Here is a 24,573-nt window from a genome sequence, read left to right as displayed (position 1 = left end):
AAGTCATGGTGGTCTTGCAAAAATATAAACTCATAAACGATTTCTTGATTTGGTGTCATCATTCATTTCTTTCATTTGAGAAATCAGTTTTAGTAGGCCATACAAAGATTGATGGCTTTTTCATAAAAGGATATTTTATGAAATAGTGAAATGTAGCATATTTCTACCTGATAAATGCAGAGACCTGTAAACTTTGAACCCACATTGGCCTTTGTTGCTCATGACCCTGTTTAAGTGATTTATTTTCTTTTAACAACTGCAGTCTGCAGGAGGTAGAATATACTGTGTAGATCTTTAATTCTGTTGAAAATTGAACAGTTTAAACAGAATGGCTGACATTAGAAGACCTATTACTGAAAAGTCGTATTATCTTCATTTCAGTATACCTTTTAGGAGCAATATTTATGGTTGGAGAAAATACATAATTTGTACAAACAGCCTGGTAGGCTGCTGCAGAGTAATGGAGGAGTGGGCATCCTTGGCCCCACATCGGGGCGTCTGGTGGCCTGCAGCAAATCTAGAGACTCTGGAAACCCAGCATGCGTAACGGTAGAAAATCAGCAAACCTGCCTGTTGTCTAGAAGGGAACTGAACACTGCCCACCCTGGGGAAACGTTTGGATTTCAAAGGTTTAGCAAATTCCAAGGAAATAATACTCTTGTTTGAAATTTTCTGCCGGGCTCTCAATACCACTGCAGATTTATCTTTGACTTAAATGAATTCCATTTATTTTTTGCCCTCCCTTCACTGCTTTTTATTTATATTTTGTTAATGTGCAACAAAGTCAAATAGCATCACAAACATACTTCCCACTCCTTTGTGTCAATGTCACCATGGAAGTTAAGCAGATCAGTCCTCTTCCATGTGTAGGGAGAAACCACCTCAAATCCAAACCATTTTCCATAAAGTGAGTCCAACTTTGTTGCACAACAGTGGGGACTCACATCAGGTGAATCGCATAACGCCGCTGTTCCAATAATCCTCATGAGATGACTGGCCTACTAATCTTAGCGGGTTCTAATAGGTATCTCTGCATTATCACAGAGTGCCCAAGGTTCCATCTTGTAAAATTAAATGGATATGACCAGAGAAACTAACAAAGCTTTTTAAAATTCTGGTTTGAAGTTGCTCATTCATGAAACAAGCTGCTTCTTAGGTTAAGCAAATTCCGTGTTTGTGAAAAATCTCATGAATATAGGGTGCTGTAGTAAAAAATAATATATGTTTAAAGCTCGCCTACTTTTCTTTACTTTCATTATTAGAAATAAATCTTATGAAGCAGATAAAAGCATTACAATTAATCCCTCCTGAATGGAGACAGTATGTACTACTCTTTTCAATACAAGAGAAACTGGCTTTGACTAGAGTGGCAACAACAGGCAAACTGATTTTATAGTTTTGATTTATTGAATATTAGGAAATAGACTTTTTTAATAACAACTCCATTTAAGTATTCATTAAAATGGAATTAGTACAAGCATGGCCAGATTCTGATAACCATATTCTTGTCAGACGGCATTTTATTACAGAAAAGTCTCCCTGACATCAGTGGGATTACTCGTAAAAGACCATTCAGCATGAGTGAGAAAACCGAGTTGGATCCTACCAGGATACAGAGGACTCCAGAGGTTTTAGGTGCTGCCCCACAACCCCAAAACTGCCACGCACACCCCTCAGCAATGGCTGGAGCAGTGCGAGGCACCTCATCAACACCAGTGTGCATCAGCTCCTGGATCTTGCTACCACAAATACGTGACTCACTTTGTCCCTGCCGCAAGTATATGGGATGTGAAGTATCTATCTTCATCCTCACAATGGAAATCATTCCCAAAGGTTGATTATTTTGCTTTAGACCTTATGCTACAGATATTTATCTTCATAGTTCTTTCAGTCTGAGCAAGTTTGACCTGAAGAATGGATAGCATATGTTGCCATAAAAAAGCACTAGGAAGATGGACTTTGATTTATAAGAAAAATGAGTCAGAAGGAAAAAAAGACATGGGGCTACAGTAATGGATCTTATTAAAAGATCAAGGCTGCATACTCCATTTCTCTGAATTACACAGCAGAAGAGAAGACCATCTTGCAGTTTTGTTTTGTACACTCCTGATTTAAATATACATATAAAGAAATCCCAGTAAACTCTTGCGATGGCACCGGGTAAAGAGAACTGGCTTAGTTATAAGCATTATATATTAATATTATAAATATTGGTAGTTAGAAAAAGCATATTAATTTTTCCGTAAATAAGCCCAAATGTCTCTCACACTCTGAGTTCTAGCACCTGTACTATCTTTATTCAGTAATCTCTAGAACGAGCAGGGGAGGAGGCTGAGAAATTTGACCTTTATACATGAAGCAATGATGAATGAGCAAATGGTGAATATCCAAATTTATCTTTCATTCAAAATTCTTTGGCAACTGATTTCAGAAAATAAGCTTTAGTATGTACACTGTACTTTTATATTTTCATTACATATACAGGTCATATGTGGAATATCCTTGATTGGGTGGACACAGAATCTAGTCCCGACAACAAATACTTCACAGCCTATTCAGTGTACACGCAGCCCTTCCTCCTCTAAAAAGCTGCTGTTTCGGCAGAATTCCTTAGCAGAAAACTTATTTGCCAAGAGAAAACACAAATATGGCCAAAGCCAATTTGTTGAATACTTCTTTAAAATCTCAAAAAATGGTCTATATCTTTTTGTAAGTATAATGAGCAGACAGACTACGTACTATTTAACTTTGGTTTAAAAACTAGCCAATACTAAAGGTTCCTATTGTATAGTTCTCGAAGGTCAGACTTGAAAGCTTTAACTTCAGGTTCTACTGAGATAAAGGCACCGTGCTTTGCAAAGTTATGCTATTATCCCTGGTTATAATCTTCACTGGCTTCAGAAATAATTGCTTTCCTTAAACAAAAAGGAAGTCTGATTCTAATTTGTTATCTCGATCTACATTCTTATATTCTTTTTATAGATTTTTGAACAAGTTATCACTAGAATCTTCCTTCACTCAAACTTAAGTGAAAGTTTTATCTTACTTCAGATATCACAAAAATAATTTATGACTAAGGAAACAAAACCTTTTGTCTCACAATATATTTCTTTGCGACAGCTGTGGTATTTCACTGAAAGCACAAAAGCTGTGATGGTCTGGACTGCAATCAACCATTTTTAATAGGAAATTTTTACAGACTTTTAATAAGATCTCCTAGCATAATTTATGGAGAGAGGTTTTGAAGTGAAGAGGCATTGTTTGGCAAAGTGTTCTTCCTCTAATCTCAGGAAATTTAAATAATCGAGTGCTCATTTCCTCTAAACATAGGTTTTCTCCTTAAAAAAATGGTTAAGAAAGACACCTGCTACACTACCAGCAAAATAAGTGTATCTAGAGTCCAAACAAAATATATTTCTAAAGACTTTTCAAAAGCAAAATACTCCATGTCAGAACCCAATATTATTAATATTAATGCAATATTGAATTCTTAAACTCAGAATATTTAATATAGACTTTGAATGAAGATAGCACACTGATCAGGATAACTGCAGGTATTTTTTAAAAAAAACCAATACAGTTGGGGGAATTGAAATAAGTGTGCAAATGCAGAAAATATATATTTTATAAGAAAACCAGGTAAGCACCCCAAAGTTACTATAGTTACTGAAGTTATCCAGAATTCCTCTGACTACAGAGGCTGGAAGAATAAGGACAACGGTTTTCCCCCCGAGATCTCTGGTAAGTCTGGCAAGAAGGGGCTCAAAGGGCATTTTAGCACTTTCTCTTTAGTCCCAGCCAGAACTAGGGAAAAACCAGAAACATAAGTAGGAAGCACATTTTCTATACACTGATAAAACTAATGAGAGCTCCTGAATATGAAACAGACTTAGTTTGCTGATGGGGATTTTGGAAGAAGTTCTGAATGATTTTTTACCCTTTCTGAGTAACACATTGTCCTCAATTCTGACTTAAAGTAAAAGCTGACTTGCATTTTTCCATTCTAGGCTGATTAGAACATCTCTCCCGAAGGAGAAAAAAAAGAGAGGAAAAATCTTTAAAGGAAGGGCTGGCGAACAGCTCAGGTACAGTCACACTACCCGGGATTTGTCCAGGTCACTGTGTCCCAGAGACCTCCAGAGGGCACTCAGCACAAGACGTACTGCACCATATCACAGGAAGGAACGGGGTCTATAATTATGACAATCATGTCACTGGCCAGTTTTCACAGAAGGCAGTTATCCTGACGCAGTTTTCCAGAGGGAAAACTCAGCTTTCACCTTATCACTACAGATATAGAATTGTAAACCAAAACAAAACAAACACAAACAAAAAAACCAACCAACCAACCAACCAAAAACCACAAACCAAATCAAAAGCAACAGGAGAAAGACAAATTCTGAAGAGGAAACAAAATGCCATCATAGAGCTTGTACTTCTCTTCTGTATTGAAGAAGATCTGTTTCATCAACGCTTTTAACAAAAGAGGATCAGTTTCCAGAGTCAGCCCTAAACCCTTTATTTTCAAAAGCTGTCTCTTGATTTCAGAGATACTGCCTCCATAAAAGCAGCTTTTTAAGATGTGTCACCTGAAGGTCTTTGTTTTCTTCAGTTCTGTGTTCAAAGCATGCAGGACAGAGTATCACTTCTTTAGACTCCATCTCTCTCTCTGGTTTGCCTACAGAAACAAAACAAAACAGTTTACAGGGTGTGCCAGCCAAAGTTCATCTTTTCCCTTCAGCAGCCAAGACTTCAGTGGGTGTTTCCTTCTCCACGTATACATATATATATATATATATATAGGTACACACACGCATCAGCCAGTTCTGCAATTAGCGTGAGCTCCCTTGTGTTCCTGCTCCCTCCCTGCCCCAGGGCACTGCCTGACTCAGGCTCCCTGTGCAGAGCTTTAGCCCCATCCGCGCCCTGTTTCTCAACTGGCTTCACAAATGGCAGGCAGGACTATAAACAACTGTCTCCTTTCCACAGAGATGTCATTATTCCAGTAAAACCAAAACCTGCTCTTCCTCTACATCCTCTTTCCAGTGGTAGTTTCACAAAGCACATACTGACCCCTTTATATTCAAAGTGGACTTCCTGATGCACAAGTTCAAATCCCAGCTATCATCTATCATCCTAATTCTTCGGGGACAAATAAAGTATCATGCAACATACCATATGTGGATATTTCAGCAGAGCTCTTTAGAGACATGTCCTGTCTACCCAGTGTGATCAATGGTTATTTTAGTTTTGTATATTTAGAATAATACATGACAAACCTCTATCTGGGTGCACTATCTCAACAAAAAAATAGACACTGAGGTTCAGAGTCAATTCCCTGTGTGACTTGGTCCATTTATACACCCTGGGGTATTGGAGACATCTGCATAGGGATCTCAGGCATAGTATGGGATCTATAGGAGACTCATGGCAGCCCGTAGCCATGCACAATACCCCAGAACACAAACTGGCACTAGGCATGTATTTCAGCACCTGAAATGTCTCCTAAAGATCTGTGCAAATCAAATGTACAATGTACCTCTATTTCCCCAGTGTGCTGGATGCCAAGTTACCTTTATTCTCACAGGACTGCATTAAGCAGGACTGGATGAAACTCATCTGCACTTTGAAAATGGTTAAAGAATGAGATCCTACTCCAGATCAGGCACACAAAGGAGATACCTATCTCTATACCTATCTATAACTTTCAGAATGTTGACCTATGAAATACAAAATACTTGTAAAACTATCAGATGGTATTCAAATATTCTCTTTAAAAGCACTTTTAGTAAAGAGAATTAAACAGTTAATGCAGAGATACAATTTCAAAAATACTAGAATAAATTAAGTAGCCAGGATTTGGATGATAGAAAAATTAAGAGTCGAATAATTATTCAAAAGAAATACAAGCATTTATATTATAAAAACTAATTTGAGTCATGAACTTTAAATACAGCGTGGACTTTTATCAGGTTTATTGTGCCCAGTGCTGTGGAAACTCAGCAGCAGGTGCTACCCCTGCTCTGGTTATTAGACTCAATAACTAAGTCTAGTCATTGTTTGGTCAGGTTTGTAGATTAAAAAAAAAGGAATAAGGAAAAAGGAGGCTTTTGTACAGCAGTCTTGCTAACCTAGGAAGTTTAGGTAAGTTTTTTAAAGACACTTTTATCTCTGCAAACTACGGTGGGTATAACGATAATAAGGTGAGGTGACTAGTAATTAATTTAACCTTTATTGGTAAAAGGTTGAAACAGCTAGAGCTCTCAGTATCTTCTACATATTTTATATGAAACCAATATTAGGAACATTTCCCAAAATGTTTGGTGATCCAAAACAAAAGCAGGTTATGGGCAGAATCACTCTATGTGTGTTAGTTGCGGGACAAATGTGTGAAACTCAGAGTGCAGAGCCAGGGGATGCAAAGGCTGTCCTGCAAACTCACAATATTCCCCAAAGCCTTGGATTGCGACTTTGATTCCTGTAAATTGACCAGTAATTCCACAGCGGAATTAAGTTTTTTCAGCTTTTGCAGAAGGGACGGAACTCCCACTCCCCAGCCAGTGAAGCTGAACTCATCAAGATTTGTTTTACTGAGGAATGACAACATTTCATAGGGAACTTTCAGGACAATAAAACCAGCATCTGCTATTTTTTAAGCACAGTGACTGTCTGGTGTGGCATCCTCTAGTCCAGAGCTGGGTTATGGTTTGACTCAGTGATCTTGAGGGTCACAGAATCACAGAATGTCAGGGATTGGAAGGGACCGCAAAAGCTCATCCAGTCCAATCCCCCTGCCGGAGCAGGAACACCCAGATGAGGTTACACAGGAAGGTGTCCAGGCGTGTTTTGAATGTGTCCAGAGAAGGAGACTCCACAACCCCCCTGGGCAGCCTGTTCCAGTGTCTGTCACCCTCACCGATAAGTTTCTTCTCATATTTAAGCGGAACCTCTTGTGTTCCAGTTTGTACCCATTACCCCTTGTCCTATCATTGTTTGTCACCGAGAAGAGCCTGGCTCCATCCTCCTGACACCCTTTACATATTTGTAAACATTAATGAGGTCACCCCTCAGTCTCTTCTCCAAGCAAAAGAGCCCCAGCCCCCTCAGCCTTTCCTCACACGGGAGATGCTCCACTCCCTTCAGCATCTTCGTGGCTCTGCGCTGGACTCTTCCAACCAAAATGATTCTATCATCCTACGATTTGGTTGGGAACTTTTGTTTTTTCTCTGACCACGTTTCACTTCCAGTATACGTAAATTAAAGTGTATTATCTAAACTCCTCCAGGAAAAACGTAAGAACATACACTTTTAAGGGGGAGTGAGTACTTCTTTTAGACAGAAAGAAAAAAAAAATATCTCCCCAAAGAACAGTCCTGGCGTTCCGGACACCAACAGCCCTGGGAACGCGTGGCGAAGCGATCGTGAGGTGGAATCCGGGCCCGGGCCCCTGTGCCCTCAGCAGCGCTCGGCCGGCCAGGCCCGAGGGAACCGCGCGGGGACCGCGGCCACAGCGGGTCCAGCAGGGGCTGAGGGGTCTGCGCCCTCCGGAGGGGCCGTAGCCGGGCGGGCAGAGGCGCCTTTCACGGCTCCCGTCCCGGCTCCTGCCACAGCGGCCGCCCCCGCTCCCGCCCAGCGCAGAACCGCCCCACGGCGGGGAAACGGAAGCGGGCGGCGCGCGGCACCGGAAGTCGCTCTGCCTTTCCGGTGCGGGTGGCGTGCTCGGTGCGGCCGCGGCTGCCTCCCCCGCCATGAGCGTCCCGGCGTTCATCGACATCACGGAGGAGGACCAGGTCGGCGGGGAGCGGGGCGGGCGGGAGGCGGCGGCAGAGAGAGGGGTCCGGGCCCCGGCCCTCGGGAGTCGATCCCGGGCCGGGTTGCGGCGGCCTGGGGGGGCGGGGGCCTCTGTCTGTCCCAGTGTCTGTCCCGGTGTCTGTCCCGGTGTCTGTCAGGCCACCCCTCGGCGGGGCCGCGGGTGCCCGTCCCGCCGGGGCTGCCGGGCCCGTGTAGCTCCGTGAGCTTGTTGAGCTGTTCCTAGAGAGACTGAGCGGGCAGATCAAAGAAACTGTGAACTGAAAGATCACGGAATCACAGAATGTCATGGACTGGAAGGGACCTCGAAAGCTCATCCAGTCCAATCCCCCTGCTGGAGCAGGAACACCCAGATGAGGTTACACAGGAAGGTGTCCAGGCGGGTTTTGAATGTCTGCAGAGAAGGAGACTCCACAACCCCCCTGGGCAGCCTGTTCCAGTGCCTGTCACCCTCACTGAGAAGAAGTTTCTTCTCAAATTTAAGTGGAACCTCTTGTGTTCCAGCTTGAACCCATTACCCCTTGTCTTACCATTGGTTGTCACCGAGAAGAGCCTGGCTCCATCCTCCTGACACTCACCCTTTATATATAAACATTAATGAGGTCACCCCTCAGCCTCCTCCAAGCTAAAGAGCCCCAGCTCCCTCAGCCTTTCCTCGTGAGATGAGTCTGTCTCTGCAGTTCCCTCTTCAGAAGTCTCCACCTGCCTTGCACTTTGCTTTACTCTCAACAGCACCATTTTTTAGGAGAGGAAAATGAGTTCAGACACGGGCTGGAGTATTAGTCACACATCTTGGTTTTGCAGGATTCGCGGTATTCCAGGCATGGGAACGGTGAAGTTTGTCTTTGAGCTACAACTTTGTTTTGCCCTTGAATTTTAGTGTTTGTTTTTTCCAGTGTCCTTTAAGTGGTGTGTATATATACATAGCTGGAAATCCACAGGCAGGAAGCCCTTCAGCCCAGTCTGTGTTTGCTGTAATGTCTGGTAAATCCCATCAAATTGTCTGAAACACCTTCGATGCAGCAAAGGGGCCTGGAGCATTTAACTTTGTCTTATGGTACTGTCATGATTTGACATGGAACTTGATGTAAATGACACCTGGTGTCACAGCGGTGTCCCAGTCAGGAGCTGTGTGGCCTCACCGGGGTTGTTTCTGAAGAGCTGCAGTTCTGCTGCTGAAACTGGGGACTCTGAAGTTAAAACTCACTGGGGGAAAGGTGCTTTCTCAATGTATTTTCAAATATTGCCAAGGTGAGGTGGGTTATAGCGGTTTGTTAGGAACTGTCTGTACCTTGCATGAAGACTGTAGGTTCTGCTTTCTCTGAAGCAGTTTTCTTTATGCCCTTTTTCTCTTCTGGTGAAGAAGTAACTAAGTGGTTTTATTGTTTTGCTTGAAGCTTTCAAAGAGTGTAAAAGATAGTAAGAATTCATAAGAAAGCATCTTTGTCACAAAAACTCACTAGGCCAGCTGTCCTCTGACAAGTTCTGAGTGACACGTTCATACTGTGAGAAGGCTCCACAGGTGTCTGATCTATTCAGTTACTGGCAAACCAGCCGCAGCATGTGCAGCAGCATCTTATGCTGCGTTGGTATTTGGGTTGTATGTAAACGGGGAGGAGAGGGAGCGTTGTAGGAAACAGGGTGGTGAGGAGAAGTGAGAGGAAGCCTGAGTGAGCAGTGGGGGCAGAGGGGTGGTTGCAGAACAAAAATCTGTAAGAAATGAAATTACTTTGGCTTTACTGTTCACATAACAACTGTTTTGTGTCTATTGTCTTTTTTTGATTAAGGCTGCAGAACTTCGAGCCTACTTGAAATCCAAAGGAGCAGAGATCTCTGAAGAAAACGCCGAAGGTGGACTTCATGTGGACTTGGCACAGATTATCGAAGTTTGCGATGTGTGTCTGAAAGAGGATGACAAAGGTTTGCATCTTTAAGTCATGTTGGTTTTGCTAAACGTATCACCATCCATGCTTTCAAATAGTAGCAGTTGACAGAATTTAGAGGTGTGTTGCGTGACTTGCATGTTAACACGTGCATCTTTATAAAACTGAAAGTGCTTGTTTCCATCATTGCCATATAAAGTGTGCATGTACTCAACCCCTCCCTTCTCCAAACATCCAGCGCCCTTTGAAGAAGTCGGAAATTGAGCTGGACTGTGCTTGTTGTGAGGGTGTAGCGAGTTGTATATAAAATAGATTTTCTCTGTGAAAAAAGCAGCATGATAAAAACAAGTCTTGCTGTCAGCTGATGGCTGTGATGCTGCAGATCCTGAAAACTTCAAGTAACAACAAAAATTCGGACTAGACATAAGTAGAAGTTGTAAGCAGAAGTTTTAAGACCTAAACATTGATTATTATTTTTTGGAAAGACTAGGAGTTTCAGTAGCCAGTATCTTGTTTTGTGTTAAGGTTGTACATCCCCAGAAAGTGCATTAGTATGTTTTAATGACACTGATAATGCTGCAGTAGCTTTAAATGATCTTTCTGTGCCTGCTGTACTCTGTACCAATACAGAAATTCCATTTAGAACTTCCACATGTAAAAAATCAATTGCTAATATAACCAGTACATGTTGCTTGAAAGAATGCATGGTTCATCTAAGGAGTATTTGTATTTATTTTTCATGTTGCCTTTTATTGCGGGCAAACAAGTGTGAAATACTAGAGAAGGTTATTGCTCTGCTTTATTGGTCAGCTTTAATTTTGGGGAATAAATAATATTTTCCATATATAAAGAATTTTTTTTTGCTTTGCTTAACGGATGTTTGGGCAGACTGTGCAAACACAAAACCTGTCTGTTTGGAAAGGATGGAACACCACGCCTGAAACGGGAGCTGGGGAGGCTTTTGAGTGTACCTTGTTCTTGTGGGCTTTGTCCCTGTGGTCTGGGTGTCCCTTGTGCTCCTGCTGAAATGTTTTCCTGCATGTGAGGTCTTAGTGTTCTCACTTCAGAACTGTGGGGCAGTTTTCTGGATGTGCTGGAGGAAGCCACTCTTTTGGTTGGTTGTTTTTAACGTCAAAACCTGAAGTTCCTCTGAGTTAGGCGTGAACAGAGAATTTGGACCAATGGTAATATCAAATACCAAATTCTGCGTTGACCTTGGAGGGGTAATTCTTGCTTTACATGAGATATATTTGTAAAAAACCACGTGAGCCAAATCTCTGGTACATTCTGATGAATATCCAGATTGGTTTTCTTGGCCTTTTCTCTCTTTTACATCTTGCCGATGCAAAATAATCCTTCATAGCAGAAGTAACTCTCCAGCACTAAATAGCTACCAATGATTGCTGCTTGCAGTTTTAAACAGCTGCATGTTTTGTTTTGTGCAGATGTTGAGAGCGTGATGAACAGCGTTGTCTCTTTGCTTCTTATCCTGGAACCTGACAAACAGGAAGCGCTGATCGAAAGCCTGTGTGAGAAGTTGGTAAAATTTCGGGAAGGAGAGCGCCCGTCTCTTAGGTTGCAGCTGTAAGTATTGGACAGAGAAAAGCAAGACGATGGTACCTTGCAAATAATCCTTCCTCTCAAGAGGCAGGAATGTCTTGTCTGTCTTTAAATCAAAGTGGGGAGAGTCTCTCAAGATATGTCTCTCTGTTGCAGGAAGCACTCTTTTTTACCTTCTTTTTCCCTATCGTGAAATAGAAGTACCAATATGTTTTCTTTGCTTGAGCATTACGAAATTAAAATTAATATCAGCTGCTTTGCTGAGAATAGTTACAAAACTGGAAGCTGCTACAATTTGTCACTGACAAGGTGCCACCAGGTGCTTTGCATGTACTAGCACACAGCTTAATAGAAACATCTGTGTGTGCTCCAGTAATGTCTTTGGAAACCAATTATACTTAGTTTTCCTGTTGTTTGTGGTTTAGGCTGAGCAATCTCTTCCACGGGATGGACAAGAACACTCCTGTGAGGTACACGGTGTACTGCAGCCTTCTCAAAGTGGCCTCATCGTGTGGTGCCATCCAGTACATTCCAACTGAACTAGATCAGGTAATTAATGCAGTGCTTCGAGTTACAGCCCTTCTATTAACCACGTTGCATCTCACTAAACATTAGTCAGAGTTGATACAGACCGTCTCTGTTACAAATTTCCAGAAACTAGTGAAATAAGATACGCAGAATACAGGATTTCTTGTCTTTTAAAGGTCTACAGAATCTAAATCAAATTGCTGCTTATTTTCTGTTTCTGATGCTGAACATACATGTGTCTGATTCCTGTGACAGCAATGGAAACAAGAAGCTTTGATCAGGAGTGAGGCATCAAGTTCTTGTCCCTTGCTCTGGAATCACTGTTATTAGAAGCACTCATCCTTATTTAGGGAGTAACATGGAGAGCACAGACTTTTGGCTTCTCACAGGAAAATTTCCAGGTTCTGCATTGGAAGCCTGAGAGTTGGAGGACGCAAAGGAGAGATGATGAGAAATATTTTCAGTTTTATTTTAGTCTTTTCCCCAATGCTTCTTTTTCACTTGTATTCTGCCTAGGTCCGAAAATGGATTTCTGACTGGAATCTCGGCACAGAGAAGAAGCACACTCTTCTGAGACTGCTCTATGATGTCCTAGTAGACTGCAAAAAAAGGTATAAAAGACAACTAATAGATACCATAGACCTGTATTTTAAATTGAAGTATTGTAAGTGATCTGTAGGGAAAGTAGTTCTCATAGCACTTGTAAAATTAATCTGTCCTGATAATTCAGTTTGAATATACCTGTTTGTTGTTTTTGTGTTTTTAAGAACTCTTACATTAAACCAGTGTTTCCAAGAACATTAAAGATAGTAGTGAATTAGCCGCAAACCACAGACTCCCAAAATAAAACTATTCAATTCTATAAATATTAATCTTTGAGCATTGTAGCATTATGCCACATTTATTATTTAATTGCACTTCTGACATTTTAGTGCATGGTAGTGCTATCTCTTACTTAATGATGTTGGGAGGCTTATCAATCACAGTTAACAAAATCAGTCTCTTTGTGTAAACATTACCTTTAGGACAGAGCTTTCCACCAGTCATGGAAATTAATGTCCACAGAATATCTGCTTGGCCATTTTAACTTATTATCCTGGATCATAAGAAGCATCTTTGATCTAACAAACTTGGCAGACCAGTGTCTTCTGGCATGTAAAGTAATCCCGTGTGTGTCGTGCCTGTAAATTAATGTAAGTCTTAACTGAGAGCTGTCAGCAGTTTGTCTTACAGATGCGATATGGTGTATTGGCGGCATTGGCCAGGGTGATAGAGACGGGCAGTAGTTTCAGCATCTCATTCAGCAGCAATTTCAGCCTATCTAAACCATCCTTGTTGTGGTTTGGGATGTGGGTGTGGGGGGGTGTGTTGTTAACCCCCACCATTCCCTTTCACTCTGTTTTCTGAGTTAGTTTTCAAAGGTTTCTTTAGCATCAGGACCTCTGCACTGCTGACTTGCAGGGGCAGCAGAACTGCACTTGCATTTTCTACATTTGCAAAGCCTTGTAGAGCCACAGAAGGAAGCGGTTCTGTTCTGTCCCCGCTCTTCCTGTCCTGTCCCCTCCCGTTCCCAGTTCATGTGTGTTTGTGCTGGTGTAGCCGTTTGTGCAGCTGTGCAGTGGATGGGACTGGGGAGGTGACCTTGCCAGGGGTTAAAAAAGGCGAGTGTGGAGCTGTCATAGGAGGAGGAGAGTTTCTTTGACAGGAGAGTTTGCTTATTCTGGCCTGGTGAAATTGTAGCCTGGAAATGCTGTGTCAGCATAGCAGGATCATTTTTAACTAACCTCAATTTAGGGATGATTAATCCTTGTGGAGTAGTTACACTGTGAGCTACGGCGTTATTGGGAATTCCCATTCCTGTTCCTAATGCTAAAATGCTTTTGCATTGCTAGTACCGTATTGTAGATTTCAGATGGTCAAAGTAATTTCAGAAATGTTAATCAAAGATCTTAAATGTGGTTCAGAGCTTACTTTGTTTCACAAATATTACACTGATACTCCGTGATGCTCCTACTCTACTAAATGCTTCTCATCCTATTGATTTATTGAGAGGTTTTAACTAATTTAATTCTGATACTTAATTGACTATTTTTAGCTATTCTTGTTACAAACCTGTGGGTTAAACTTGTAATTTTTGTTTGTAGTGCTACCAGTAACCTCGCTACCAAATAGTTTTTGCTTACGAATAAGAGGTGATATTTTTAAGTTAGGCATTAAAACTTCCACAAACCCCGTGATACATTGTCCTGCACTCAGTGTCCTTACCATGTGCTGCATCAAGCTTTGCACTGAACGGAGCAATTTTTCAGAGCGCTTACACTTCTCTCCAGAAAAGAAAACAAGAAGTGACCCGAGCACCTTTGACCTGGCTCACTCTCCTGGATCAGTGGGCAGTATTTGCAATAGTATGGGAAACTCACGGCAGCATTCCAGCTTCAGCACTCAGGAATGTTGCTCTCTCTGGCCGTATGGGAAGATAAATGGGAACTGAAAAATAAGTAATAAAAATCATACGTCTGTTGCCGTGTTGATTTATAAAGGGAAAAGAACACGTTGAAAACAGTTTTTTTGGTTATATGTTTTAACTTTGCTCAGCGTGGCAGAAGAGCTGGTTTTCCATAGCTAATAGACTTTTCCCCAGTGGATGAGCTGGTAGTGAACAGATGCAAAGCAACTCATGCAGATATTTGTGTGGTGTTGCTTTTCTTGCACTGCTAAGTGAAAGCTTGTTTTATCAATCTTTTCCAGTCACTTTCTGGTTGAAGTTTCTTCTTTCTGATGATCAAAATCACCTTGATCTCTTCCAAGAGGGATTTTTATCTTTCCATTGATCAACAGAAGAAAAATCAGTGGTGGAAAACAAGTGGCTGGCGTGGTTTGGTTCTGAGATCTGTACTCGGTAGCTGAACTTTGCAAGAGATCAGTTACTTTCTCTGCTGCCACACTTTGTCCTTGCCATAAAGGTTCTGCAATAGAATTTTGTGTCTCAGCTGCTTTAGTCTTCAGCGTTTCCCTAGCTGTGTTGGTATGATACTGCAAGGTAACACAACCTGTTTTCTTGTCCAGTTTTACAGGCTCTCAGGCAGCCAGAACCGAGTTCTGCATGGCTCTGCCAGGCGCCAGCTGGGTGCAGCTCCCAGCCGGGCTCTGCCAGCGTTCGGGCTGCCATTAGTCCTGCCTGAGCTCACATTCAAACAGGTCCGGCAGGTCTGCTTATTCATACCTAGGGCAAAAAGCTCAGCGTGTCAGGCACCTCCAAAAAGAATTATTTCACTTAATTTTAGTGCCTTTTAATCATGTAGTGTAGAGGGTCATGATTCCAACATCTTACTAAGTCTCTGAATACTCTGTATTGTCTTTTTTCTTCCTTTTATCTACCATAACTCTTCAATTCTCACTGGCTTTTTGTCAAGTTGTGCATCTAGAGTGGCACGCGGAGCCAAAAATACGTGTGCAAGCTGTCTTGCTAGAAAAAATGCTCACATTTGTATCTTGGGTGAGATACACATTTAGGAATGAGCTTTGTTAAAATAGTGATCTGTATTCCTGCTTTAAACATCCTAATTTATGGTAGTAATCTGATGCTGAATAGAATGAATAAGATTAAAAGGCCTGCCGTATTTGCTGAGACTGACAAAGAATTTAGTACAGAAAGTTTTGGAGTAATTGTCTTGTAGCATTCTAATGTTTCATAGGAATACAAGTGAAAGATTCCACTCCCTCCCCATTAAAATATATATATATGTGGGGGATTGTAAATACTATTTGAAATTAGTTAAATGCATAGTTTTCAATTTTTGCTCCTAATGGAAGGAGGAGGAGAGGAGAAGCTCCAGAAGTCTGTAACAGAGTTCTGAAGTGTATAAGAACAACTACTGAAATCTTATATGAAATAAGGAATCTTGTATTATTAGGTTGAATAGTGCAGGAGTGGAGCCTCTTGGGTTGAATGTGTATATAGTATCAGTCTTGCATTAAACTGGTTCTTTGTCTTCACTAGAACATTGTGTTGATAAGATTTCACCAGTTCAGAAATCATCGTCTGATTTATGTGCAAATAGTTCTCTCATATATAAAGCTGTCTAATTTTATTTCACTGATGCAAAGCTATGAGTTCTTCTGCACATCAGTATCCGTTGCCAGGACAAAACATAAACTGACCTTTTTAATGCCGAAGTCTTAAATTTCATTCAAATTTACATCCCTGCACATGGTTCTGGAATAATGGCTGGGACCTGTAGAAAATTCCCCTGCCTTGGGCACAGTCTGTGCTCAATGTACATCCAGATTATATATGATATTGCTTGTTTCCCATGATGTCTTAATATTCGTATTGCACATTAGTGAGATCTGGTGAATTCTCTAGGAGCACAAAACCTCACCCTATAGAGAAGTTGTCAAATAATAGGACTGTGAGATTTAAAATAATTACCCATATAAAGATAGTGCCATCGTCCCATAAAAAACATTCTGACCTGTGCTGCTGTACGGCTTAAACCTGGATCACAGCACAGTACATACTGGGAATATTGCGGTGTTTTTTCCTCCCATGTGCAATTTACACCGTTAAGTAATTAAAGTTGATTGAAACTTCAGTCTTGCACAGCTTTTTTTCTTTCAAGGAAAATTTCATAGGCCTATTAGACCACACGGGGAAATTTGTTGTATCTGGAAATGGGCGACTTGGAAGGAAGAGCTTAATGTTACGCTATAACTCACTGTATTCTGGAGAGTAGTAGCCAACCTTCCTCCTGTCTGCTGAGAAAGTACCGCTTAGGAAAGTAGTTGCCAGCCTGTGTCTGCGCACGGGAGACTCGTGCAAAGCTCGTGCTCACGTTATTGAGGTTTGGCTGTGCTCTCACGGCTGAGTTTTGGTCGTACCGACCTCCACACCCTACCTAGTTCAAAGGAAATAGTGATTTTTGCATCAGCAAAATCTGCTCTCTGTATAGAACTGTCACAGCCTTCTGTTTTAATAATTAGCAAGAATTCTGTGAGAAATAGGAAATAACTTTTTGTGTGTATACCCACAGCATATTCAACGTGTATATTTTTTTCTGAAAATTTTGTAAAAAGCATCAGCAGTTGTTGGCCTCTCTAGTGGTAAGAGCTCTTACATGAAAATAAATCAACATCTGTTAAAATGACACAGTAAAGGTCTCGGGGCTGGTTTGCAGTGACATTGATGAGCTGTTTACAAAACAATGTGGGTAGACAAGGCTGTAGGATTACTCATTCTTCTGAGAATGAATAGTTTTTCTGAAGGCTGGCTGTTCCAGCAGTGTTGGAAGCTGCTTGCACTTCACAGCAGCCTAAACCAACCTAATTGCTGGCTGCCTAATGTCGTCAGTAAAATGAGCAGCTCTCACTCGGAAGAGAGAATCTGTGAAAGAAGAAAAGGCAGCTTTTATACAGTCATTTTCCTGACCATAAATATCCTTTAAGATATGCCATTTTACATTTGAAATAAACTTTGCAGCGCTACTTATTGTGCAGTGATTAAATCCAGATGTGCATAAGAGGAGCATTCTAGTGAACCATACAAAGCTGGTCCTAGCTCAGAAAGCTTTTTCCACAGCCAGCAGGTAATTTATCAATTTAAGAGAATGAAATGAAGGGTGAAGATAAACATTTTGTACAACAAGAATTGAAAGAATACATCTAGTTAATTTGTTCTCTCCACTAGAATTAAAATGGATCTTCTACATCTTTCTCAAGTGTAATTTAATTTGACCTATAGCATCATAATGGAATTATTTAAATATTTGAACGCCTTGTTTGAACTATTTTTTTCAGTAACCCTGAGATAACTTTGTTTTTCTTCTATAGTGACACAGCAGCAAAAGTCATGGTGGAACTCCTGGGAAGTTACACAGAGGACAATGCTTCCCAGGCTAGAGTCGATGCTCACAGGTAATACTGACTCCCCCGTTTGCTTAAAAGTAGCTTCTTCTCAGTTTTTAAATTGTGTTGATCACCTTATTCTGAAGCTTACGGAATGACCTGGCAGCGAGGGCCCCGCCACAGCCTGTTTTCTGTAGCGTGGCTGACTTGATGGAGAGATTTTGTGTGCAGCCAGCAGTAGGTTTGGTTGGTTTAGGCAGAGTCAGGTTTACTCCACTGTGCAGGTGCACAGGTGTGTGTCTCTGGTCACTGCTGGCAGAGAGATCAGCTGCAGGTAATGACACTGTTTACGTCAACTGTGCAATCAAAATTTGAATTGGCATCCTTTATGTCAGGGTTTTTACTTACTGATTGCTCGATTCTCTAACTTTGAGTGTTCTTTTCAAATAGCACTTTCTGTTGAAAGGAAATTCTTGCTCTCCTTTATGTGAGCAAGTCTTAAGGATGTGAACTGCACAGAGATAAACTTACTTGTTGGACAAGCTGGGAGTAAATTAATTCTTAACAGTGTCTTTTCCCCACTGCCCAAAATGAGTAAAAGCTTGTATTTTGACATTCTATCCGTCATGATTCTTCTTAGGAATTATATTTTTAATAAGTCGTGTAGTTCTGCCAGGTGTGTACAGCCAATGGTTCTCAAGGGAGTTGTTTATACTTGAGGATGGAGGAAAATCAGGATGACTCATTTTGCCAATTAAAGAATCTGTACATAAGTGAAAACTCCAGTGAGTGCCCAACAGCAACTGGGGACCTTTTACATCTGACAGAATGTGTCTCCTGGGGTTGGTCACGTTGCTGCGGCTGCGCAGACCTGAGGTTCCCTTGGGTTGTGGTTCCAGGCTGGCGGAGCGAGAGTGACACTGAGTCCTCTCATGTGCCACTGAGCAAACGCTTTCATCGAGAGCTCTTGAAACACTTGTGCTCTGTTTACTGTCTGGAGCTGCAACTGCTAAATCATAGGCCTTGCAGCACTTGGTATTGGGGTTTTCTGTGCTTTGTGTCACCTGTTCATAGTTAATCTTCCTGAACAACTTAATTCTATAAAATTTTAGGAGGACAGTAAAAATACCTCTAGGAAGGAAGGTGGGGCTGGAAATAAATGCATGGATGGGAACAGTAGTATGATCTGTAGTCTTGCCACCTGGCAAATCACTTAATGCTTTCTTTCCCCTATTTTTTCATCTGTAAAATGAAGATTAAAATTGGAACGTGACATGTCTTACAGCTAAGAATAGTTGAAAACCCTTGGGTGTTTCCTAGAAAGCAAGGAACAACAAATTGAGTTGGACTTAGTAATAAAAACGTGTATTGCTGTAAAAATAAGCATTCCTCTTTTCTGATTAGATGTATCGTACGAGCATTGAAGGATCCAAATACCTTTCTCTTTGATCATCTTCTTGCCTTAAAACCAGTCAAATTTTTGGAAGGAGAACTTATTCATGATGTAAGTAACTTTGTTTTTAGCAAGATAGTTTGATATCTCTAGAGTGCCTTCTTTTATTAGTGTCTTTTGAAATTCATTAGGTTATCTATGTCAGTGATATTGAGGTGCAATGTACTATTTGTTTTAATGCTTTTAGAATTAAAAAATTAAAATGTTACATATGAAATGTTTCCCTTCAGAACTTTCAGAAGTCAGAGTTACAAATCCTGCCCTCACATGAGTCCTGTTGCAAAACTGCCTTTCAAGTCTGAGAAAAGGAAGTGAGCTCAGCACAGATCGCCCTCAGCTATCGACAGAAAACAGAATTTTATCCCTTAATGGTTTATTTTTCTATGCAGTACCGATAGTTTTTATACATATCTCTGTGCAGTCTGCAGGGAGGGAAACATACAATATTTAAACTGTTCTTATATTTGTTTTCCATCTTCTAGCTTTTGACAATTTTTGTAAGTGCTAAACTAGCATCCTATGTCAAGTTTTATCAGAACAACAAAGACTTCATTGACTCCCTTGGTAAGTTTTCAGATCATTCCATTTCTGACTAGTTACGTGGCTTGAGGTATGGAAGCCGCAACGTGCTCCAGCTTGAACCCATATATTGAAGCCAAGGAAATGTAACAGGAGTTAAGAACGGATTAGAGTTTTTAGACTGATCTCTACTAGACCGTAAATGGCCCATCCAACTGCTGGTTGTTCTACTCGGACAAGCTGTGTTATGCATTTGGAAGAGAACTGTTTTTCCCCACTTCTTTTCTCTTAAACCTTTTGGGATAGGAGTTTTAATGCTTTGATACTCTAGGCTAGGCCAGAGATCACAACTTACTGAGTAAGCCGGCTGCTTGTATGAGTCTCTTACAATTTTTTAATGATTAATAACTTTATAACACCAAATATTTTTCCAGAACAGTAAGATAAAACATACAAATAGTGTGTGTGTGTGTGTGTGTCTGCGTGTGCTGATGCATTAGCCCCAGCAAGCCACAGTCTGTCCCAGTTAATTTGTTTCATCACATGAAGCAATGTGATGGAATGTTAATGTCAGCACCCTCTTTATTTACACACTGTGGAAAAAAGGAGTAGTAATTAACACTTTGACACTCCCCCGTTGATGTGTAATTGACTGTTTCAAAGGAGCACTGGTTCATAAGCTATTGCATGCATTAAAATTACGGTTTTTATATTCCAGCTTTTTAGGACAGGGGTCAGCGACAATGCAGAAATTGCTCAATGATGCAGGTTTTTTTATTACTGCATTAAGGTTTTGACATATTGGTAATGAATAAATGTTTCCATAAAAAGCAGATTTATTTATTTTTTTATAACTTTGATTTTGAAATGACACTTGAACACTGGCTGAATGCATTTGAGGAAAGGCGTAGTTTTGCTCAAACAGAGTTTAGTGCAGCCTTTTACCACATGCATTATTTTGTTTAATGGAGTGTGGTGTAATTCTGAGAATAATTACCCTCAGAGCTTTACAGTGCTGGTACTTTGGGTATTAAAATGATGGAAGCATCAATGTGATTTTTCGTGGATAAAATTAGCAGCAAGTTTTGGGTAGTTTGTAAACGTGTATATAAGATAAGCGTGACTTTCGTCATATATATTAAAACGTTAGTTGTGAAGACATCTTATGCTGTTCTTTCTTAGGGGAATGTGGCTTTTGTATTGTAATTATTTTTAGTCCACGGAAGTATTTGCTGAAAATGCTTTTATGCTAACATTTGAATAAATTTGTGCAAGATGAGTTACACATATACATAGTATTACTTGTATAATATACAATAGCTATGCTTTATTTTGTTTTGCCTCCCTGTATCTGCGTTTACCTCTGAATATACAGTGAGTGACAGGAGTCACGTAATCCTAGTAAAATCCTTAAACATCTGCGTAGCTGGTTTGAAAGGCAGCCTTACTTCCAGTTATCCTGTTTTCTCACCTGTTTTATGGTGCAGTCGGGAAACTCGGAATGTCTTTGAGCTGTGGATAAGGTGGAGATTCTGCGGCAGCGCAGAGCAGGGTGCTGGGAACTTGGTCTGAGTGCATCAGCCACACCTTTGAAAAACAAGGGCAGTTTGGTATAGAAAACAATACGTTAGATGAGGCATTCAAAAGTTCTTCACAACACCTATGATCTATTCCCCAAAATGAACAGATTTTTAACTCTGCTTTAAAGATTTTATTTTTTTCATTTCAATAACTTGCCAAGGCATTGGGGCTTTAAAATAAAGAATATTAATAGTAGGATTTCAGTGACAGCACAAGCTCTAGTTCTCCCCTTTCCCGAATGGGGACCAATTAAAGCCAGTCTCAGAAAGCTGTGCAGGGAAAAGGAAAAGCTCCTACAGGTGGCATCAGTTTGTTACAATTTGTTGTGTTATTAATGCTGACAACTTAGGCCAGCAGTAGCATTATCTGTGTCAACTGAATCGCCCTAACATGTCCACATTTAATCTGGTATTATCAGCAGTCTTTTTCGGAAAGTTAATCAGCATCTCATTTGCATTTGTTAATTAGGGTTAATGTGTGCTAATTGATTTTTTGATGCTTGTAGAGTTCCATTAAACCCAGTTAGGTGTTGTTGCTGGTGCTCCTCGTTCGTTTGAATTATGGTGATCACATTTTTGTTGAATCGGTGCCAAATAGGGAACCTGCATCATAATTATAGCTAATTAACACAACATGATGTCCTGCACTAATGTGCTTTCCTATTAGCGTATGGATGTTATAAATCCCAAACTTAAATATTTACTGAAGCAATAAGAATGTTTATAATGTCATTCCAAAACAAGATGCTGACACTGATTTTATAGAAGCTTCCACTGAATCTCAGTTGGTACCTCACAGAATTTGGAATAAGAAATGCCTCAGTTCATCTGGATGTCAGAACTTTGTAGACCCAGCCTTTATTTTTGCAGGAAAATGGTCTCTGATTTTGATGTAAGCCCTTGGCTCAATTCCTCTTGCTGCCATTCAAACAATCACGGAAAAGATCTAACCCAACTTTTAATATCTGTTCCTCTATTCTTGACAAGGATGTTTTTGCCACGCTCGATGCTGTAAGCACACGTGGCACTCATGAGGCTTTTTTCCTGTGGTAGAAACACTTAATTCAGTGCCAAAACACATTCTTCTGGTAGAAAAATGTTACGTTGCTAAACCGATACTGAGAGAGGTTTATTTTCAAGCAACTGCATGAGCACGAGCGGTGAGGCCGTACAAAGGTTTTGATGCTACCAGCTGAGTGTTTTCCCTTTGCTGTTGTGTTGCTGTTCTTCCAGGGGATACAACTGAAAAGTTCACTTGTACCCCGCACCACCTACAGTTTGTTTTGGGTGATGTTTTCACTGTTTAAAAACAAATCTCTGTGCTTCACTTTTGTAGGTATTTATTACCTTTTAACACCTGAGTCTTGCTGAATTCACAACTAAACTAGGCATTTTAGCAAAACACAAGGAAGATGCAGGAATTAAATGTTTTATCTCCAAAAATGTTGATAAGGACGGGTGGAATACTTTCTTGATGTGAAATAAATTTTTAAATTATTGGAAGCACATACAGTAAAATAACATTTAAAGCAAATTAATGTATTATTGAATTATAATTCATAAACTATCAACGCTTTCACACAGGCTTGTTGCATGAACACAATATGGCAAAAATGAGGCTACTTACTTTCATGGGAATGGCTGTAGAGAATAAAGAAATATCATTTGACACAATGCAACAGGAACTTCAGATCGGAGCTGATGATGTAGAAGCATTTGTTATTGATGGTAAGAACTGTAGCACCACACTTCAAGCAATGCTAATACAAAATGCCTTTTGTAGGCTTCTAAACTAATGTTAAATAGTCAGAAAAATATTCAGTTTTAATTTCCGTGTTTGTTACACGATATAGTTGCAAAATTTCACGCTTAAAGACATGGCCAGCTGTCGTCTTTGAAACAGTGTTTGTCTTTTCAGTGGTGGGAACCGTATTTCATGTAGTTCGTTATAGAACTAATAAATCATTTGCAGGTTTAATTTGTCATCTGCTTTTGTTTGCTGTCTTGAGAAGAGGATGTTTTTGTAGGAGAGAGAAGTTCATAAAAACTGTACAGGATATTGTTTTAATAGCGTGGCACTGCACAACAAGATTCATGCATGACCTTCATCTTGTTACATCATTTCGCTTTTCTGCCTACTAGACTGTTAAAACCAACAGCAAAACAACATTAAGTGAACTGCTGCGCTTTGATGTTTGTATTGATGTAATTTGGAACAGTTTTAATGCAGTTTAATACCTTTGAACTCTTGAAAATAGTGCTCAACAAAGCCTTCCTTTTTTCCAGCTGTGAAGACAAAGATGGTGTACTGCAAAATCGATCAGACACAGAGGAAAGTCGTTGTCAGGTAAGACTTAATTCTCCACAGCATTTTGCAGAACTTGGTGTGTTCTAATTATTTCACTTACATTTGTAGAATATTTTAACTAGAAGCAAGGTATTGTTCCTATCAGTTGCTGGTAGTTAAATAGTTGCTATTTATCATAATTTTATTAAAGCTCACACTGAATGTGATTAGCTTATTTAATGAAAGAGTCCTATTTTCCAGCACATTTCATTTAATGACCTAATAGTGACAAGAATACTGATGACTGTTGTTGCTTTAAATATTTGGGAAGGCTACAGAATTATCTAACTGTAAAGAGCAGCCCTTTCTGTAGAGAAAATACAAATGTTCCTATTCACTCATGAGAATAAAGTGATGCTATAAAGGAATTATTAGGAGAGCATGACATCTAGTAATCATCTTCCAATTTTGTTTTACTTGTCTAGTCACAGCACACATCGGACTTTCGGAAAGCAGCAGTGGCAGCAATTGTATGACACTCTAAACACCTGGAAACAAAATTTGAATCAAGTGAAAAACAGTCTCCTCAGTCTCTCAGACACCTAATGTTTTTTAACCTACTAATGTCACTATAGATAAATTTATTCAAAAACTTTGATAATTTGTGACTTTTTTTCCAAAATGTATGCAATTGATTTGAAGATGATAAATTTTAAATTGCAAGACGAAAAAAAAAAAAAGGAATAAAACTAAATGGGAAAATATCTTCTGTTTATTGTCTCACATTATGTTTTCTTCCTATTACAAAAACAGAAGCAGTGTTGGTTATGCTTCTTTTGTTCTTGTTTGAGTTTACAATATGAAGATCTTTCTCTGCAAGAGGTGTGGGGAGAAAGGGAGGGAGATCAGAGAAATGATAGTCCAAGTAGTTGTAAGAAGGAAAAAAATATCCCTTATGCCCTATGGGAGGAAAAACATGAACCTGTTAGAAGTGAAACAAGCAAGTGAAGCAAACAAGTGAAACAATAAAGCAAAATCTGCTGCCTTATCTCTGTAAATCAGACCTGATGCTTTAGTGTTGAGAGAGACCCTACTGATGTGAAATCAACT

General features: G+C 40.2%; 1 protein-coding gene across 1 annotated transcript; it reads left to right on the top strand.

The window, feature by feature from the left end:
* The first annotated feature begins 7,634 nt into the window (after nucleotides 1-7,634).
* On the top strand, nucleotides 7,635-24,227 carry EIF3M (eukaryotic translation initiation factor 3 subunit M). The gene is made up of 11 exons (XM_065065368.1): nucleotides 7,635-7,790; nucleotides 9,597-9,729; nucleotides 11,138-11,276; nucleotides 11,678-11,801; nucleotides 12,297-12,391; nucleotides 17,610-17,693; nucleotides 19,029-19,128; nucleotides 19,560-19,641; nucleotides 22,761-22,904; nucleotides 23,463-23,523; nucleotides 23,949-24,227. Exons 1-11 carry the CDS (start codon nucleotides 7,749-7,751, stop codon nucleotides 24,067-24,069), a joined length of 1,125 nt encoding a protein of 374 aa, XP_064921440.1. The 5' UTR covers nucleotides 7,635-7,748; the 3' UTR covers nucleotides 24,070-24,227.
* The last annotated feature ends 346 nt before the right edge of the window (nucleotides 24,228-24,573 follow it).

The sequence above is a fragment of the Columba livia genome, chromosome 5 (assembly GCF_036013475.1).
Source record: "Columba livia isolate bColLiv1 breed racing homer chromosome 5, bColLiv1.pat.W.v2, whole genome shotgun sequence".
In the NCBI taxonomy this organism is placed as follows: domain Eukaryota; kingdom Metazoa; phylum Chordata; class Aves; order Columbiformes; family Columbidae; genus Columba; species Columba livia.
The sequence above is the reverse complement of the archived record's forward strand: the minus strand, read 5'-3'. Positions and strand labels throughout refer to the sequence as shown.

Excerpts from the sequence above, each read along its gene's own strand:
- EIF3M (XM_065065368.1), top strand. The coding sequence starts at position 7,749 with ATGAGCGTCCCGGCGTTCATCGACATCACGGAGGAGGACCAG. Across the intron at positions 11,802-12,296 it reads TTCCAACTGAACTAGATCAG|GTCCGAAAATGGATTTCTGA; the intron begins GTAATTAATGCA and ends TATTCTGCCTAG. Across the intron at positions 22,905-23,462 it reads AGAAGCATTTGTTATTGATG|CTGTGAAGACAAAGATGGTG; the intron begins GTAAGAACTGTA and ends CCTTTTTTCCAG.